Genomic DNA, 17,721 nt, shown 5'->3' with positions numbered 1-17,721 from the left:
TTCTATTCAATATAGAGAGAACATTTTAAATTAATCTACAAATACATGTTTTTGTGTTACACTGTAGCTGTGGTAGTCTCAGATAAATCAAAATCACTGTCTTTTGGGGGAATTTGAGTCACCTTTACCAGTTGAACTTGTAATTCTACTATGTTGTGATCTGTAATTTTATACTGTATTGCACTTGTGTCGTGTAAATCGCCCTGGATAGGGGCGTATGCTAAGAAATACATAATAATAATAATAATAATAATAATAATAATAATAATTGCATTGGAACAGGTGCACTTTAAATCAGCAGCTGTTTAATTCCCATATTCAAATAATAATAAACTCAATTTGTTTCTTCAAGGTTGCAGTCTGGAGATCTAGAGGTGACTTAGACAGCATTGGCTTTTATTTTGTAGTTATTGTCGTTATTGAGGAGCAGTATCGTAATACAGCCCTCAGTGCAGTGGGAGGACACGTGTCTGTCCGGAGTGTCCAGTGATAAGCGCTCATGAGGGGCTGCGGCTGCCGCTGCGCCTCCCCGGCCCTCTGCGAGTGAGACCCTGGCTACGGAAGCGCGGAGGTGCCAGTTCCGTTTTGGCGTTTTCTTTTTTTCCGGCGGAGATCAGGCTGAGCGGCTGGGAACAACAATGATGTCGGAGCAGGAGGTGCTGAAATGCTCCAGTGCGAGGAACCGCGGCGGGGTGCAGCGGGTGGAGGGCAAGCTGCGCGCCAGCGTGGAGAAGGGGGATTACTACGAGGCGCACCAGATGTACCGGACCCTGTTCTTTAGGTGAGTGAGAATCGGCCCCAGTACCGCACTCGCGTCCGAGGCCTGTCTTCCAGATCATTCCGTCTTTCAACCCAGCAAACCCAGTTAGGCCCCTCCTGCGCCGGCGGTGATTGGACGGCTGGCGGTGTGGGTCCGCCTCCCGCGTCAGTGCTGCCTTGTGATTCGACGAGCGGCCTGTCGGTCACTAAAAAAAATGTCTTTTTGCTGGGCTCTTTAGAATGAGCTTTTTACGTTTTAAAGTCGGGCTTTTGATATTAATCACGGCGTGGCCTTCTGTCTACACCAGAATTGTGAAAAATATCAATTGAATTATCACTGTAATGTCACTGCAGTTGGAGCTCTTGAAACTCGTATTTTGAATGCCGGTTTGACTCATTTTGTGCAATAAAACACACACTGTCTCAAAGCTGAGTGAGTGATGGGTTTCAGATCAGTCTGGCTCGGGCACAACGTCCAGACCGGGGAATAATTAAAAAAAGGGAGAAACCAGAGCCGAGCGAAACCCCCAAAGCGAACGGGATGTTGTTGACGCTAGGATTCAATATGACGTAGAAGATCGCAATGTCATAACATGTTACGTATTACACGTGTCGCAACACAACATTTTATTATACAATCGTACGGTAGAAAACGGGTTCAGCTGATTTTCTTTTACAGTTTACATCCAGTAACTATGTAGTCGACTATACACACAACCAGGTATGACCCGTGTGAAACAATATCTGGATCCTAGCCCACACTTTGAGACACATCTATCCTATGTACACGTATCCGTTTAAATAGGACGCCAAGGTGCATGAAGGTCCTAGTGACCGTATATGAACCACTTGTCAAATATTGACTGTACTGCACACCTCTGGTGTAGCTGGTATTGTGAACTTTTTTTTTTTTAACCAAAATGCTTGAGTTATGATCCAAAGCGTCTGTAAAAAATCATTACACTTAATAAGAGGCTTTGTCTATCTTAAACACCCAAAGCACTTCCCAGCCACTGCCATCTCCACCTCCACCTCCACCAATGTCTGTCTGCGTCCAGAATCATGTTTGACCAACCAAAATAAATGAATCGCCCCTCCAGATTTCCAGTAAGATACAGTCTCTTCATTTTACAGAAGCATTGTTGCTTCAATGACAAAGCACTGGCCTTCGTAGTGTGCGTTCTTATATACCTTATTGGACAGGCGGCACTCTTTTTTTGTGTTGACTTGTTTAGTGCTGTACACCTGTGTCTCAGTTTCCACAGTTCTGTCACACACAGCGCAGGTTATTAAATATGTAAATGATGTGTAAATCTGCTTTTCTTCCCCTGTAGGTATATGTCTCAAGGCAAACACGCAGAAGCAAGAGAGCTAATGTATTCGGGAGCTCTGCTGTTCTTCAGTTATAACCAGGTATGTGCGGTTCAGACCCATGTCCACTTCTCTTTCATTCTCATGTGATCTGGCTTTGTGTATGGGGGTGGGGACACACGTACCAAATATGTGTATTCAGTTTGGAAGTGGTATCTGTGTCAGATCATCTCTCCTGTGTTGTGGTGGGATCACAGGTGCACCCAGTGATTAGTGGGCATTGGAGGGGGGTTGTCTATAGTTATCAAAACACCCAGAGGCCCTGGTTCTGCTTTTTAAAACCCTTATCTTCATCTTGTCACTCAATTTCCAACCTGTCTGATTGATAACTAAGATTGACAAGTGTCCCAGGGCTTCACTGCCCCTGCCCCAGGGCTTCACTGACAAAGTCCACCTTGTTGCTGGCTGACTATGTATAAGAAATCATTCACAAGGACAAGAACTCACCCAGCCTCACACAATGAGGCCACAAAAGAAAAATGCTTTGCAAAGAGTCGTGGATCTGGTTTTTACTGCCTTGTGTTAAAGTGTCTTCTGAATGACTCAAGGTTGGTTACATTTTGTGGGGTTTTCATGTTGTGGACTTGTGAGTGCAGCTGTTGAGTTTTGCTTGTGAGAAGCGACGCCTGTCGTTTCAAGGAGGCAAAAATCACAAGTAAGTAAACCTACTCTGAAGTGGGATCATCTTGGTAGATGCCAAACATTGTGTCAGCTTTACAGTTTTGCTGCTTTGTGCCTAAACATTTCAGAAACAGCAGAGCCCTTCAGATCACAGCTTCTTTTCTTTAATGTACTGAATGATTGCTGTGAGACTGAAGACTTTAATTGAATCCTAATAAAAACCCTTTCAAGTTCATTGAAAACAGCTGCACACAAACTCCCAGCTGAGAGTGACTTAAATAATTGAATTGGTTTCACACCCTGACTTTCCCTTCCATATTAGCAATAAAGCTGTTAGGAGTTCAGTTACACTATTGCCATACAATGGAGGTACAATTTGCATGCATTCATCAAATAGGAACTACATGTACAATCTCCTTTCACAGCAAAACAGCGCTGCAGATCTGTCCATGCTGGTGCTGGAGTCCCTGGAGAAGTCAGACACCAAAGTAGTAGATGAAATTTTAGGTGAGTCGACTTGTTTTTGCTTTGCTTAGCTATAAGAACATAAGAAAGTTTACAATCGAGAGGAGGCCATTCGACCCATCGTGCTCGTTTGGTGTCCATTAATAACTAAGTGTTCCAAGGATCCTATTCAGTCTATTTTTAAATGTTCCCAAATTTTCAGCATCTACCACATCGCTGGGGAGTTTGTTCCAGATTGTGACGACTCTCTGTGTTAAGAAGCGTCTCCTGTTTTCCGCATATATCTGGCTTCTATATGTATCCATCTGTCTAGCAGTTTAGAAATCAAGTGAGAAATGAAATAATAACCCAAAATTAAATGAAAATGGCTGATTTGAAACAGTATTGCAGTTCAGTCACGTTTAGGTCACATAATATTTTTTCCTGCCAGTGTATTTGTTCATTTGATCAATTTTGTTGTCTAGCAGAACACTTGGCAAAGCTGTTTAGCCAGATGGATCCCAACTCCCCAGAGAGAGTAGCCTTCGTCTCCAGAGCACTTAAGTGGTCCAGTGGTGGATCGGGCAAACTGGGCCATCCCAAGCTGCACCAGCTCCTCGCAGTCACACTATGGAAAGGTACGGCCCGGGCCAGAACACACACACACAAACTAACAAACAAACTATAACACGAGGACAATGTCAGCCCAAAGGAATAACCACTCTGTCTTTCTGTGTGTTGTGTGTTGTTGTCGATTTGGCCGCCCAGAGCAAAACTACAGTGAGTCTCGCTACCACTTCCTGCACTCCTCTGACGGGGAGGGCTGTGCCAAGATGCTGGTGGAGTACTCGGCCTCCCGGGGGTACCGCAGCGAGGTCGACATGTTTGTGGCTCAGGCGGTCCTACAGTGAGTGTCTTGTGCATTTCCACCACAGTCAGTATTATGGGGTTTGATGTTGTCCGCTGTGGGTGAACAAACAACAGCGCTTAGTCATTTAAAATAGTTTCTGGTTAGCGAAACACAGTTAAAATAAGAATTTTAAGTTGACACTGATGTATATGCTGTAGAGGTGCACTACAGCTTGATTGAAATTGATATGGTTTGCAGTGTAGATTTGGAACTGCCATTATATCAAGTGCTGGCAGTTTATTTTTTCACCTTTTCCTCCCAGGTTTCTGTGTTTGAAGAACAAAACCAGCGCCTCCGTGGTCTTCACGACGTACACACAGAAACACCCCTCGATAGAACAGGGGCCTCCCTTTGTACAGCCATTATTAAACTTCATTTGGTTCCTTCTACTCGCTGTGGATGGGTACGTTTCCCATCTTCCCCTGCCGATGCCATTATTGCGTGGAAAATTACTTTTAGTCCCGTTTCAGAGGCCAGTTTGTTAAAGATCACCCCTAGAATTAAGGGCAAAAGCTTTTTTTCCTTCCCAAGTGCTATTCTATGATGCATAAATGTGTGTTTGTATGTATCATTCAATTTCAGTATGAATTGAATAGGCTACTGATTTTTCTTTGGGATAAATGCAATATGGGGAAAAGCATATTAGACTTAATGAGGTTTTGAACTATTTATGTTTAGTTTAGTTTTTTTTAATTTATGAAGAAATACATGTGTGTCTTATTCTGTGCTTCTCTTTCAGGGGTAAATTAACAGTCTTTACAGTGTTATGTGAACAGTATCAGCCGTCTCTCAAACGGGATCCCATGTACAACGAGGTACGAACTGAATACCTGGGCGACTGCTTCTGGAAGCATCTGTTCTTCCTGTCCTCTCTATCCGTGTTAAAGATGTGAATCAGAGTTCAGAAGTGGGGGTGGTGGGTGTGGGAGGGCATGTGAAGGTGTGTAGATCATTTTTGTGTTTAGGTTGTGAGTTAATGTATTTAGCCAGTGTGAGTATTTCCAGCAGGTCTGTCTGATACTGTCCTTCATGTATTGTTTTTGCTTTAGTCCACTTTACATAATCGGATTCCTCACATTCTACCCTCCCTTTTCAGTATCTGGACCGAATAGGACAGCTTTTCTTTGGCGTTCCACCAAAACAGTCTTCGTCATACGGTGGATTGTTAGGTAAGAGTTTGTTTTTGTTTTTTGCCTCTAAAACGTGTCTCCATTTGTCAGCAGTGGGGTTAGTGTCAGGGTGAGGTCATAAACACAGCTCCTTCACTTCCTGGAAGTCAGCTCTGTGTTTATTCACGTTCACACTCGGCCAATCAGACAGAGGGACAGACACGGCGGAAGGCTGGCCGCCCGATACTGACTGTGTCTCTCTGCCCTGACAGGGAACCTGCTCAACAGCCTGATGGGCGCCGGGGAGGAGGAGGACGGGGAGGAAGCCACAGAGGACAGCAGCCCCATTGAGCTGGACTAAACTAGGGCTGTGCCGGCAGGGCTCAGGCTGCATGGGTCAGACAGGTTATATTAGTAATAAACATGAGGCCATTGCTCTTGACTCGCCACAGCAACCGGGAGGAAGGACTGGCGTTTTCTTATTTTTATTTCTTTTGGTTTGGTTTGGTTTTTCCCCCACATTTTGTTTTGTTGTTTGTTGGCTCTGGAGAATGATTGGCAGCCAGTGGGTGGGCCTTATTTATCACCGCCAGACACGGGGAAGTGGAATGGAGCAAGAAAGAGAAAAACATACAATTCAACTTTGGGGAGGTGTTGATGGTGGGTGTCCGTTAACAAGCTGTATGTGTTTTTCTCAGCTAGGAGAGACGCACTTTTTTTTTTCTTATTTAGGTGCATATTTAATAATGAAAATAAAAATAATGTTGTTATTATTATTATTATTATTATTAATAATAATAAATATGTATTAAAATATGACATCCCAGCACTTCTTAGCTATGGCTTAAGACTGAGCTGCAGTGAAAAACTGAATTCCGATGAATAAACTAAAGGAAATGAGTGTCAGAGCTGACAGACACAACATCGGATGCCACTGAATTCAGACATGCTGGACTCCCGACGCACACAGCAGGCAATTCACACGCAACATCGAGGCAGGTTCACCCCCATGGGAGACGCCCACTTCAGTGGGAAACCGCTGCGTTATTTATAAATCTGTAGTGCTTTAAGAGTAGAACAGCCAACACTGTTTCTACCTGCATTTTGTTTTTATAACATCCTGAACAAGTGAGTGTGGTCCGCTGGCCACACGTGAGGCGGTGGACTCTGTGGTTGGTTTGCTTCAGCGGCTGCGGTTCAGTGTGCCAACAACTGTTGAGCATGAATGTCATGACAATTCGTGATTAAAAGCTCTCTGGATCGCCCAGCTGCGTCCCACGTTCAGGGCCGGTGGGAGGCAGCGCGTTTCCTTACCTGCCTAAACAACCTGAAGTCTGATTTAAATGCCCCATGTCACTCTTAAGAGTTTCCACACCCCTGCAGGGTCTGAGCATGTGAGTGGAGGCCTGTAGTAGTTTGTCCTCAGGGCGCTGGTTAATAACATCACAATGCATGTCCCCTACAACACAGAACGAGACGTGATCTACTCGAGTTCATTTGTTGTGCAGGTGTGAGGACCACGTGCCTGTAGCTGTTTTTTTAAGGAAGACCCCCATTATGAACTGCGCAGCTCCGGTTTTCTAATCCAGTGCTAATGCCCTGTAAAGATGCCACTGAGCGAACCTGAATCCTGCCTTCTGGCAAACGCACCGCAGCTCAAGCATTTTTTTCAGTGCAGAATAAATTCCAATGTCTTGTCTGCCTAAGGAAAGAAACAGACTGGAAAGCATAACTTGACAGTGATGGCTTAATTATGGAATGGGTGTTTAGTTGTGTTGAGGGACTACTGAAATGTTTTTGAGGATAACTGAAGAATCCAGAGAAACGATTTTATCCCCTGCTCGTTTGGAAATCGCATGGCTCTTCTGATATTCTTCTGGATAATTTAATTTGGTAATGAAACAGGAAATTATAAAATAAAAACATAAACAATTGCATGACTATATTCTGTAAAGTAGACCCTCTTTTTATTTCTACTTTAAGTTGGTGGAAATTATTGTATTATCCTCTGTGACACCAACTAATAATGTGTGTAGGGGATGGGAAATGGTATAATTTCAGAATCGGAGTTCACATTTGTGCCAGGCCTACTTTTCTGTCTAAGGGGTTTTAACAGTTTTCAACAATGATCTGACACTGACTTCTTAAAAATAGGATGTCCGGGCCATATTAGTGGGCTGAAATCTAAATTAATTCACGGATGGTTGTTTATTGTTTTAAGTTATTAACTTACTTAGTTTCGATATCACCCAATTTGGAATTGCCGACTGGATCACCTCGGCTCTCTGCCCCGACTCGATATCAGCCCAGAAGACGGGAAGACCACATGCATGAGAAACGGGCTTCTTCACAGAGTACTGGTCCACCGCCCAAGCGGCACGGCCAAGGTACTGTAGAGAGATTCAAGATTTTCAAGATGTAAATTTCAAAGCTGCTGTGCTCTTCTATGGAGAGATCAGGAGTCAAACAGATGACCACCATGACAGACTGCCCCCACTGCCCTGGAGCTGGTGTGCACCTTGCATGTTGTAAATCTCAATCTGTTATTTTAGATGCATGAAGCCCGTGGCGTGTCATGGCTCCAGTATAGAGGCCACTTTGATTTCTGACTTTAGCCTCATAACTGCTACACATACATTTACCTGGAGCACAAAAAAATTCGTGCAGTTGTGTGCATCCCCTGAAATGTTATTATTTACCACATGCACTTTTAGTTTCTGTAGAAAAATAGCACACACATTCATTTTGTGTTTTACATTATATATATAAAAAAAGGCTCTTCTGGCGAAAGTGAAAATATGAGCTTCTAAATCCTTTACTACACATTTTCAAGGTGAGTGAAACAGTGCATCTCCTCTCATGTCACGCACTGTGTTCGTAACACACTCATCTGTGGACACTTCCCAAGCAAATCAGCCTATGAATTAATGAAAATAAGATGCAGAGATCTTGTGTTTTAGCACAGTGATGTCTCCACAGTAATGCCAATGTCTATAAATGCCAAGCTGACCAGCGATGGTCTGACACGACTGACTCTGTTTCCAGCCTCCTGCAGTACATTGTTTTTTCATTTTTCCAAGTTACAAAATATTGATATCTCTCCTGATAACACATCCAGTAAATGTTTTAGATACATTTCTCTATCGGGACCACTATAAGCTACAGGTTGGCATTTAGACTTGTCAAAAGTGTCTCTCTGCTCCATAAGAGGAATTTGTAGAGATTGTTTTTAAGCAATCATTAAAAATGCAATTGTATGATTTGTTCTTTTACATGCTGTCCAGTTATGTTTGGCTCCTGACTGGAGGCAAGGGGGATTTGAGAGCCATAACCTGTCTGAACCAAGCTACCCAAGTGTGGGACTGAGCTCTTTTGTAAACTGAACTGAAAAACTATGACTGTACATAAAACACATTTTAAAAGCCCAGTTTATCTCGTTAGTTTCTTTTCTTGAATGGCTCAGGTTCGGCCCAGTTCATTGCCTGGGGCAGTCAAAAGCAGCTGACACCCCTGGCTCTGCCAAGGGTCAACCTGAACTACGGTGAGGATTGACTGTGGATAGGGCTGTGCACATGGGGATGTCTCGTGCAGAGTGGGTCATAATGACATTTAATTAAGCACTAGGAAGAATGTGAAGAACTCGGTGCTCCCTCACAGCCTTGAATTTCCATCAGCACAGACGTCAGGGGACAGATCTGTGGGAAGCTTGTAAAATGTGGGTTCTGGGATGTTGTGCAATGTCATGAGAAAGGAAAACATTTAAATGCAGTCAAACAGAGTCCAATAATAGTCACTGCCATTTCTGATCTGGATCAAACGCATCGGTAACAGTTGATCAGGATCAGAAATGGCAGGGAGATGGTACAGATCCGGATCAAATGTATCGGTAGCATTTGATCCTGGCAGTGTAAATGCTCGACCGGCTTAAGTCCCAGTGTGGACTGCGGCGGCGTTTGATTTAGAGGCAATGTTGAGTGGCAATGTTTTTTTGTGGGGGGGGTCTCTTTAGTTATACAGAAAACATCCACAAACATATAAGATAATGTTAAAAGTGCCCTATTTTGTAACTTTGAATTTAAAAGTAGGAATTGGCACAAAAACTACTTTTTCACACAAGCATTCATGGAGGTCCAGACCAAACCAGCCAGTTCATGTGAATCTTCAGAAACCCAATAACAGTCAACATTTAGCTGTATTTAAGTCAAAGAATGAATCTGAATGCAATGTGTAGCTACACAACATTTCACCCAAGTTATGTTTCATAAGTGGTGAAGGAGGGTCACATACAGAGTGACCAGTATTCGGTCAACCTACAAGGCTCTCTCTGGCCCTGCTAGACATGTAGTTGAAGATAATTTCCACAGAGGGACCTGCTTTTCTGGCCTGACATGCTTGACCTTGGAAGAATGTGAAGAACTCGGTGCTGGAGGCAGGAGGTTTTATATGTGTGTTCCCTCACAGTAAATGGCTTGTTACTTTATCTTAGCAAAAAATATTTTTTTCTGGCTTTTCTTGCCTGACACCCTTGACCTTTTGCACTGTTGTCCAATTGGTCAGTAGTAATGATTAAGTAGGTATGACAAACACTACAAAACTTCGAAGAATTTAATTGAAAAACCTAAAAAAAAAAAAAAAACACATTGTGTTGGATCAGAGGTGCAAAACACCTTACCACAACGTACGCACAGAGCCGGGGCAGAAAGGGTTAGTCAAGACGCCTCTTATGGGTAAGTGGCTAGGCAATTACTTGGATAGATCATATATGGGGGTATAGTTTAGTTAAATTTGTGTAGAAAGTTTCAATTGTAAAAAAATCAATTGAGGCAAAAAAAAAAAAAATCACTTTTGTGCCCGGGGGGTTTCTGCTACGTGCATTTTCTCACCTGCCAAAGCGCTGCTGAGCCTCCAGATTGAAATCCATTGGCAGTGTCCACTGCGCGGCTCTGCTCACACCCAGCAGCGCAGGGATAAAAGACCAGGTGCCGAGCCCGCTGGACACACCACACACCCGGCCTCAGCTGTCCTGCGCCGCCGGACATGGAGCTGCGACTCTTCCTGCTGTGCGCCCTGGCGGCCTGCAGCGCCTCGGCCCCGGTCAGTGGGCTCTGCAAATTCATTGTAATACTAATGTCACACTTTTGGGGGTTTTCGGGTCCCGGCGGGTCCCGGTCTTCTGCGCCACAATGCGTCACTAAAAGGCCCAGAGCTAGACACCTGTCCGCACAGTCTGAAAATGGGATTATTTGTCTGATTTGTATATTTTCTTCATGTCTTTGCAGGTTAACAAAACCAGCACAATAAAAAAACAAGTCAATGGTGAGTTGCTAACCTAAAACAACAAACACAACCAGAAAGATTGTGAACAACCTTGTACAGCATCCTGCTTGTGAGAAGCTCTGCCTGGACACCGTTGTGACGTCACTACAAGCGCCAAAGTTTTGAGAACAAAAATCGCATGTATATGCAATTGTGTGTGTGTGTGTGTGTGTGTGTGTGTATATATATATATACACACACACACACACAACAGTATTAAATACACAACATAACGTTAATGTGAAATTTTCAGTTATAATTATTATTATTATTTATTTATTAGGAGATGCGCTTGTCCAGGGTGACTTACAAAGTATGTGAAACTACCTCCACTAATAATATAATAACTTTAAATTCGCATTAAAAGTCCCTTAGCGGTATGTGATGGTTGTTTAAGTATGTCATGTGTATGTATGCAGGACCTGACCTGTTCTTTTGCCCCCCAAGGTAAAGTAGTGCCTGCCATGGATGCTATCATTGCAATCAACCAGAGAGAAAGTAAGTTACCCTTTTCACTTATACATCTTAGTGTGAATGGTGCTCTTCTGAATTAAGAAAAAGAAATGCAGTGCTAGCATTAAACAGAATCGGGATAACAAGTGCATTTGTTGTTTGGTTTTAGCAAAACCCTTCACAGCAAGTCGAACCATCAGCTTCACAGACATTGCCATCCCCAACAGCCGGACTGCCATGGTCTGCCCTGGACTCAAGGACTGTTTTTGGGACAAATCATCTGATGGTTTTGTCTATGTACCATATGTAATAGACCCGAGCTACGGTGAGTACTGGTGTTTAAATATTGAAGTGACTGTCATAATGAATGTGATTCATGTGTAAAATGCTGGTCGAAGTGGATGCATCACCACAGCGGAGTCCTGACGCATCTCAGCTGTGTTCTCTGAAGCTGCAGCTCTGTGAGACGTGACCGGCCGTGCTTTGTTGTTCCTCACAGCTGCCTCTGAGCAGCGGTTGATCCTCGACACGCTGGCGTCCTTCTCCACCTTCAGCTGCATTGTATTCCAGCCCCGCAGCGACGAGGTGGACTTCATCAGCATCGTGCCGTTGGGCGGGTGAGTCTGATGTTGACCCGAGGAAGCGGTCTCTCCTGGGGGAGCTCTGGTCAGCTCACCTCACTGAGTAAACCATTAGTTTTAATTAGACAGTTAGACTAGTCTAATACAAGTTAGTCAAAGTTAAATTCCCAGAATGCGTTGCGTTATTGACAAATTGACCAGTCTAAGGAAAGATGGTTTTAACTGAGTGTCTATCCTTAGTATGACTTGTAATCATGCAACAGGCCCCTGGGGACCAACATTTAGGCTTCTGAGGATTTAATTAACAAACTTGTCCGTCTCATAGAACAGAGTCCAAATACAGCTCAAGCATTTGTATCCTTCTGAAAAAATACACAATTTAAAAATTATATATATTATACAGGGAAGCACGGTGGTGCATTGGTCGGCACTGATTGATTTAAGAATTCATTGATTGGGTGTCTGTCTCTGTGGGGTTCTCATGTCCTGTGTGGTTTCTGTGCGTGTGTGCGTGTGTGTGTGCGTGCGTGTGTGCATGTGTGCGTGTGTGCGTTACCCTTTGACGGACTGGCATCCCATTCAGGGTGTCCTCAACCTGCTGTGCCTGCTGGGTTAGGCTTCAGCTCACTGTGACCCTTTACTGGATGAAGTGATTATTGATAGTGAATGATATATATATATATAAAGGGTTTCTGTAGCCACACTCTCATTGTAGAAGTTTATTATGTTTCAATCAAAACAAAGTTTCATTTTATTTCTGACAAACAGCGTGCTTTGACACCCCCATATCTTAATCTGGCAGACATTTAAATTACAACAACAGGTGTATTTAAATAGCAATTGAAAACCAAACCCACCTTTCCCAGTAATCTTTACATTACAATAGACAACCATTGATTCATCTGAGTGTCAACAAGGGTCGTGTAGAACAGGTTTCCACAATTTGCACTAAAAGACACAAATACACGTGAAAGGATCAGGAGATTTCTATATCTCACATCAGGGTGTGTTACAGCAACCACATGAGGACACTGGCTGTTTTTCGTGTTTGGGAACCGTCCTCTCTTTTCACCCGCCAGCTGCTGGTCGCTCTATGGGCGTGGGGGCGGAGAACAGCAGCTCTCACTCTCCAGGGCGGGCTGCGTGGCGAAACACATCATCAGCCACGAGCTCATGCACGCGCTGGGCTTCTACCATGAGCACAGCCGCAGTGACAGAGACAACTACATCGAGGTCCTGTGGGATAACATCCAGCCAGGTGCGTCACAGTCCTTGTCATAGTATTAATAATAATAATAAGACAAATAAAGAGGCATGACATTTCTTATTGCACTTCTCATTCTGAAGGATACTAATACACTTTAGTTAGATGGGGACTTCAGGTTGACTAGATTAGGGAAGCACTCTTGCATCGCTGCGCAGTCGGTCCTCTCAGCTGCAGACCTTGCTTGTCTAAGCAGCAGAAAGTTGAGCCAGGTTGAGAAGCTATAGAAATGTTTAAAAATAAAAGAGCTGTATGCTTTTACAATGACACTGTCCCATTCCTGTAGAGTACCAAAGACAGTTTATGAAGATGAACACCAACAACCTGGACGTCCCTTATGACTACCAATCGATTCTTCACTATAGTTGGTAAGATCTTCAGCTCCGATAGGAACCCATTGAAAGGTGACCTCACTGAGTGCCATCAATGAAGGAGCAGCAGAGACTCTGCTGTCAGATAGGTTTGTCAGGTGGGGATGGCGGGTATGTCTGGATCCAGAGCCAGAGTGGTCTGAACCTGAGTGGTCTGAAGCTGAGAGTCAGGATTACACCCAGACCTAGGCACCAATTTACCTACCTCTTTTAAACACACACACATAATAACCCCTGCCACCCCAACCCATGAAAACAAAACGGACAAAACAACGTATGACCGTTGCTATACGTGTCCTGTGGGTTTGTTTCAGGAATGCTTTCGCTAAGTCTCCCGCGCTGATGACTCTGCGCTCCATCACCGACATCCCGCCGAGGGTGGGACTGGGCACAAAGATGACTCCCAGTGACATCCTGAGAGTGAACAGACTCTATAAGTGCGGTGAGCTTTAAAACGCATTTCCCCACTCTTTCTTCATGTCTGGGTTTCCCTCGTTGTACTGCACTTGGTGGCCATGGCAGGCCTGCAGGACACAGCTCCCTGCAACCAACCAACCCAGCGGGCCGGCGGGGGGTGTGCCCTCTGGAGAGTCTGTTCACAGTGAGTCCTGGCACAAACGCCACATGGATGCGCAGTAGTGCTAGTGCTGTGGAAGTGATTTGGCACCTTGAGATCACAAGCCAGTTGCCATTTCAGGGTCTTTGTTGAAATGTAGACGTGAAGGGTGTTCATTTTTTGTAATTCTTACTTTTTACCAGATGGAAAGGTCTCCCTTGCCCCCACAACCAAACCCACAACTACAAGCACAACAACCACAACCACAAGCCCAACTACAACCACAACCACAACTACAACCACAGCCGAACCCCTTCTTCCAGATGATGCACCACAAGATGCTTCTGTCAGTGTTGCTAATAAAGGTATTGTATGATTATTATTATTGTCATCATCATTGTTTTTATTATTATTCATCTTAACGAAAAGATTATTTGCCAAAAAAATGATTTCCAGCTAATTCACTTTATGTGGATCATTTTCAAAATTGCAAAGAAAGAGAATCTCTGTTTGTCATCTTTCGTGAGATTCCACCACTTTTCAAACAGTTCATTCATAGAAGCAGGGATGTCGCAAGTGGGTAGGCATCCCAGGCAAATGCCTGGGGCCCCGAGCAGGAAGGGGGCCCCCAAAAAGAAAACACCCCCCACTCTCCGGAGAAAACACCGTCCGCACCCCCCCCCCCGCGCTCTCACCGGGGACAACACCGTCAGGAAATATTTTGCCTAGGGCCCCTACAGACTCTAGAATCGCCTCTGCATAGACGCTCTTGTTTTGCAGCTCAGGATTCATGAACAGAAGTGATCAAGTATTCTTTAACTTTTAACCCATCAGTTCTCGTTAACAGCAGACACAGTTACAGTGTCACACAGACACAGTTCACAATTATTGAAAACAAATTCACAAAACATGAAAACACACCGGAAAGTTGACAAACAGCCCACTGTGAGCCCAACATTCATCATGCTCATCCCCGGGTGCAACGTAATTTGACATGACGTGTTTCCTTTGAACTTTTCCAGCTTGTGGATACAACCTCACAACTGCAACTGGCAGCATTTCCTCTCCCAACTACCCTAATGCCTACAACAACAACCAAATGTGCCAATGGACCATTACAACAAAAAACAAGGTATGCGTCTCGGTATTTTCAGTTATCGTTTCGTAAAATGCAATACATCAGTCACCTGGGGTACTGCTTTGACACACATGTAGGCCTTTACAAATACCTGGAAATCTTATCATGCCAGGGAACCTGGAGTAAAGCTTGAAAGAAACAATATATTGAGTCTTGGAGATAAATCACCAAAATGATTTGATGACTTTGTGCTGATATTGCTTGTGGTGGGAATGAACCACCAGGTTGAAATTAAACTAATTTTTCTCCTGCTGTTTCTGTTCTAGTTTGTTCTGTAACATTTTGTTTAAAAAAAAATCCTTGTGTATATATATCTGCACTAAATTAAAGTTGTATCGTGGCTGATGTCTCCTCCAATTTGAACTTGCAGTTATACCTGACATTCAAAGCCATGGCCCTGGAGGATTCTGTGGGCTGCAAGTACGACTACGTTTCGATCTACGATCTCATCCATAAAACCCACATAGGACCCAAACTCTGCGGCTTCCAAATTCCCTCTCCGATCACAACCCCCAGCAAGAGTATCATGATTGAGTTCAAGGCAGACTATTCCGTCAACAATAAGGGGTTCCTCATATCATACATGTAAGTAGCCGTGAAACCCATTACAGTCTACTGCTTCGATCAAGTCTTGTGTTTATTCCTGTTGACCATCAAACTTGACCGAGGACTTAACCATCTACAGCTGGTTTTCCAACCCACTGACATCTCACTGACATAGGATGCAAGATTAAACAGAAGCGCCCATTCCGATTTAACTGCTATATACCTTTAAACCGCTGGTTTTGGACAGGGACGGCCACATTGTGTGTGTGCGTGTGCGTGTGAGCGTTCGGATTCATGATCAGGCACAGCTACATGTGAACTCCGGTTGTCCTCAGGAGGCTTTCATGTTTGTAACTGTGTCTGCTGTTCTCCTTGTTTCAGGACCCTGTGAGGAAATGAATCCAATGGATTTTCTACAGGGAGGACAGAGGTAAATATATTACCTACAGCTGAATGGAAGACTGTAATTGACTGTTTTTGTGCATTTTAATTAGTCTGTCTCTGTGGGGGGGATTATTATTAATGTAATGTTGTTTTTTAATGGATTGGTTTTACCCTTGCGCTAATTTGTAAATGGTAAAACTGTTGGAGCTGCTGTCCTTTTTAATCTTTCTGTTCTCTGTGTATATAGTCTAACTACATAATGTAAGTTTGTTGAATCCGTTTTATAAGTGACAATTATAATTTTGTGCTTTTGTTAAACCATATTTGATAAATCTCAGGAAACGTAATTTGGACTTCACAAGTTTATGTCCAACATAACTGGAACGTTTACCCTCCTTTGTTGACATCTGCAAACACTGAATGTAATTTAGCCACAAGAGTCACATGACCCTACATGCCACACACTGAGCACACCCTGGGGATTTATTGTTTTGAAATAAAAGTTTATTATTAACAATGTACAATTCAGAGACCATGTATTATTGTTGTACTTGAAATGCATCATATTCTTACACAACTGAGGATGTTATAGGAGTGTACAATTAGTAACAGAACTACGTACAGCGTATCGGAGCTGACTATTGATTCCACAGGCGATCCATCAAAAACAATACACATTTACAGACCGAACGTGGTCATCAGTAGACCGAGTTATAGTTACCTGTTGAGTAAGGGCGGGCTTTAAACCCAGTTAATAACGTGTTAACATGGAAGAGCACAAACCAAGAGTTTCTCGGCAGCTGTAGTCTGAAGAATGCAAGCAATCTGTTTCGAGAGAATTCAAAGCCAACCCATAACTCAAGAAATAAAAATGATAATAATGCAAGGTGTGCCTACGATTGCTCGTATTCTCATATTCCGAGTGGTTTTCATAAGCCTATCTTATATTTCTACTCAAAATACATTGAAAGTCTTAAGAGGTGGTGTAGGTCCTCAAAGTAAAAAAGAGCTTTTAAAATGTTTTCCTTTCACTTTTGAAAGATAAGTATTTTTGGAACTAGCTGTATAATAAGTTGTTAATTTATTTTACACCTTAACTGTAAAAAAATAACCCAGTACAACACTGGATCTGAAGTGATATATGCAAGTTGCCTTAATAATCATAGATGAATAGGATATTGGATTCCAAAAAAGGCAAAAACAGCAAAACACTATTTCCTTTTCTAGAGGGTCGCCATTTCTTTTCATATGCAAACAAACCCTGAAGGACACCAGACTTTGTTGAAGTTGTTCAAAATAAAGTAAAGTGGGATTGAGGAACTTGGCATCATTACTATAATTAACTGTAAATAATTTTATATTAACATAAAAAGTGTAACCAGTGGGGTAATCATTACACCATGTCAAACTGTAGTTAAAATACTTTTTTCCCTCACTGTATATTTACGTATTTGATTCCCTGCTGATTTTGTACGTTTGCCCACTGACAAAGAAATGATCAGTCTATAATTTTAATGGTAGGTGTATTTTAACAGTGAGAGACAGAATAACAACAAAAAAATCCAGAAAAACGCATTTCAAAAAAGTTATAAATTGATTTGCATGTTAATGAGGGAAATCAGTATTTGACCCCTTCGACTTAGTACTTGGTGGCAAAACCCTTGTTGGCAATCACAGAGGTCAGACATTTCTTGTAGTTGGCCACCAGGTTTGCACACATCTCAGGAGGGATTTTGTCCCACTACTCTTTGCAGATCCTCTCCAAGTCATTAAGGTTTCGAGGCTGACGTTTGGTAACTCGAACCTTCAGCTCCCTCCACAGATTTACTATGGGATTAAGGTCTGGAGACTGGCTAGGCCACTCCAGGACCTTAATGTGCTTCTTCTTGAGCCACTCC

At 43.2% G+C, this 17,721-nt stretch overlaps 2 protein-coding genes across 3 annotated transcripts; both read left to right on the top strand.

Moving 5' to 3' along the window:
- The first annotated feature begins 524 nt into the window (after positions 1-524).
- Positions 525-8,641, top strand: get4 (guided entry of tail-anchored proteins factor 4). Of its 2 annotated transcripts, none has more exons than XM_066689116.1 (9): positions 525-781; positions 2,094-2,172; positions 3,177-3,258; positions 3,684-3,833; positions 3,964-4,102; positions 4,368-4,508; positions 4,845-4,920; positions 5,202-5,274; positions 5,487-8,641. In XM_066689116.1, the coding sequence occupies exons 1-9, from the start codon at positions 639-641 to the stop codon at positions 5,573-5,575; spliced, it is 972 nt and encodes a 323-aa protein (XP_066545213.1). In that variant the 5' UTR covers positions 525-638; the 3' UTR covers positions 5,576-8,641. The 2 variants fall into 2 exon arrangements, with proteins under 2 accessions (XP_066545213.1, XP_066545215.1); XM_066689118.1 differs by having other exon boundaries at positions 532-781; positions 3,681-3,833.
- A 1,516-nt stretch (positions 8,642-10,157) lies between these two features.
- LOC136712794 (astacin-like metalloendopeptidase) lies at positions 10,158-16,347 on the top strand. The gene is made up of 12 exons (XM_066689572.1): positions 10,158-10,308; positions 10,494-10,530; positions 10,978-11,028; positions 11,153-11,308; positions 11,483-11,600; positions 12,644-12,822; positions 13,115-13,196; positions 13,514-13,641; positions 13,959-14,120; positions 14,778-14,887; positions 15,264-15,478; positions 15,821-16,347. Exons 1-12 carry the CDS (start codon positions 10,252-10,254, stop codon positions 15,828-15,830), a joined length of 1,305 nt encoding a protein of 434 aa, XP_066545669.1. The 5' UTR covers positions 10,158-10,251; the 3' UTR covers positions 15,831-16,347.
- Positions 16,348-17,721: the final 1,374 nt, after the last annotated feature.

This window comes from Amia ocellicauda, chromosome 17 (assembly GCF_036373705.1).
Source record: "Amia ocellicauda isolate fAmiCal2 chromosome 17, fAmiCal2.hap1, whole genome shotgun sequence".
Taxonomy (NCBI): Eukaryota; Metazoa; Chordata; class Actinopteri; order Amiiformes; family Amiidae; genus Amia; species Amia ocellicauda.
Note: the sequence above shows the minus strand (reverse complement) of the source record. Positions and strands in the feature narration are given on the sequence as shown.

Excerpts from the sequence above, each read along its gene's own strand:
- LOC136712794 (XM_066689572.1), top strand. The coding sequence starts at position 10,252 with ATGGAGCTGCGACTCTTCCTGCTGTGCGCCCTGGCGGCCTGCAGCGCC. Across the intron at positions 11,309-11,482 it reads TGTAATAGACCCGAGCTACG|CTGCCTCTGAGCAGCGGTTG; the intron begins GTGAGTACTGGT and ends TGTTCCTCACAG. Across the intron at positions 14,121-14,777 it reads TGTCAGTGTTGCTAATAAAG|CTTGTGGATACAACCTCACA; the intron begins GTATTGTATGAT and ends GAACTTTTCCAG.
- get4 (XM_066689118.1), top strand. The coding sequence starts at position 639 with ATGATGTCGGAGCAGGAGGTGCTGAAATGCTCCAGTGCGAGGAACCGC. Across the intron at positions 3,259-3,680 it reads AGTAGTAGATGAAATTTTAG|CAGAACACTTGGCAAAGCTG; the intron begins GTGAGTCGACTT and ends TTTGTTGTCTAG. Across the intron at positions 4,509-4,844 it reads CTTCTACTCGCTGTGGATGG|GGGTAAATTAACAGTCTTTA; the intron begins GTACGTTTCCCA and ends CTTCTCTTTCAG.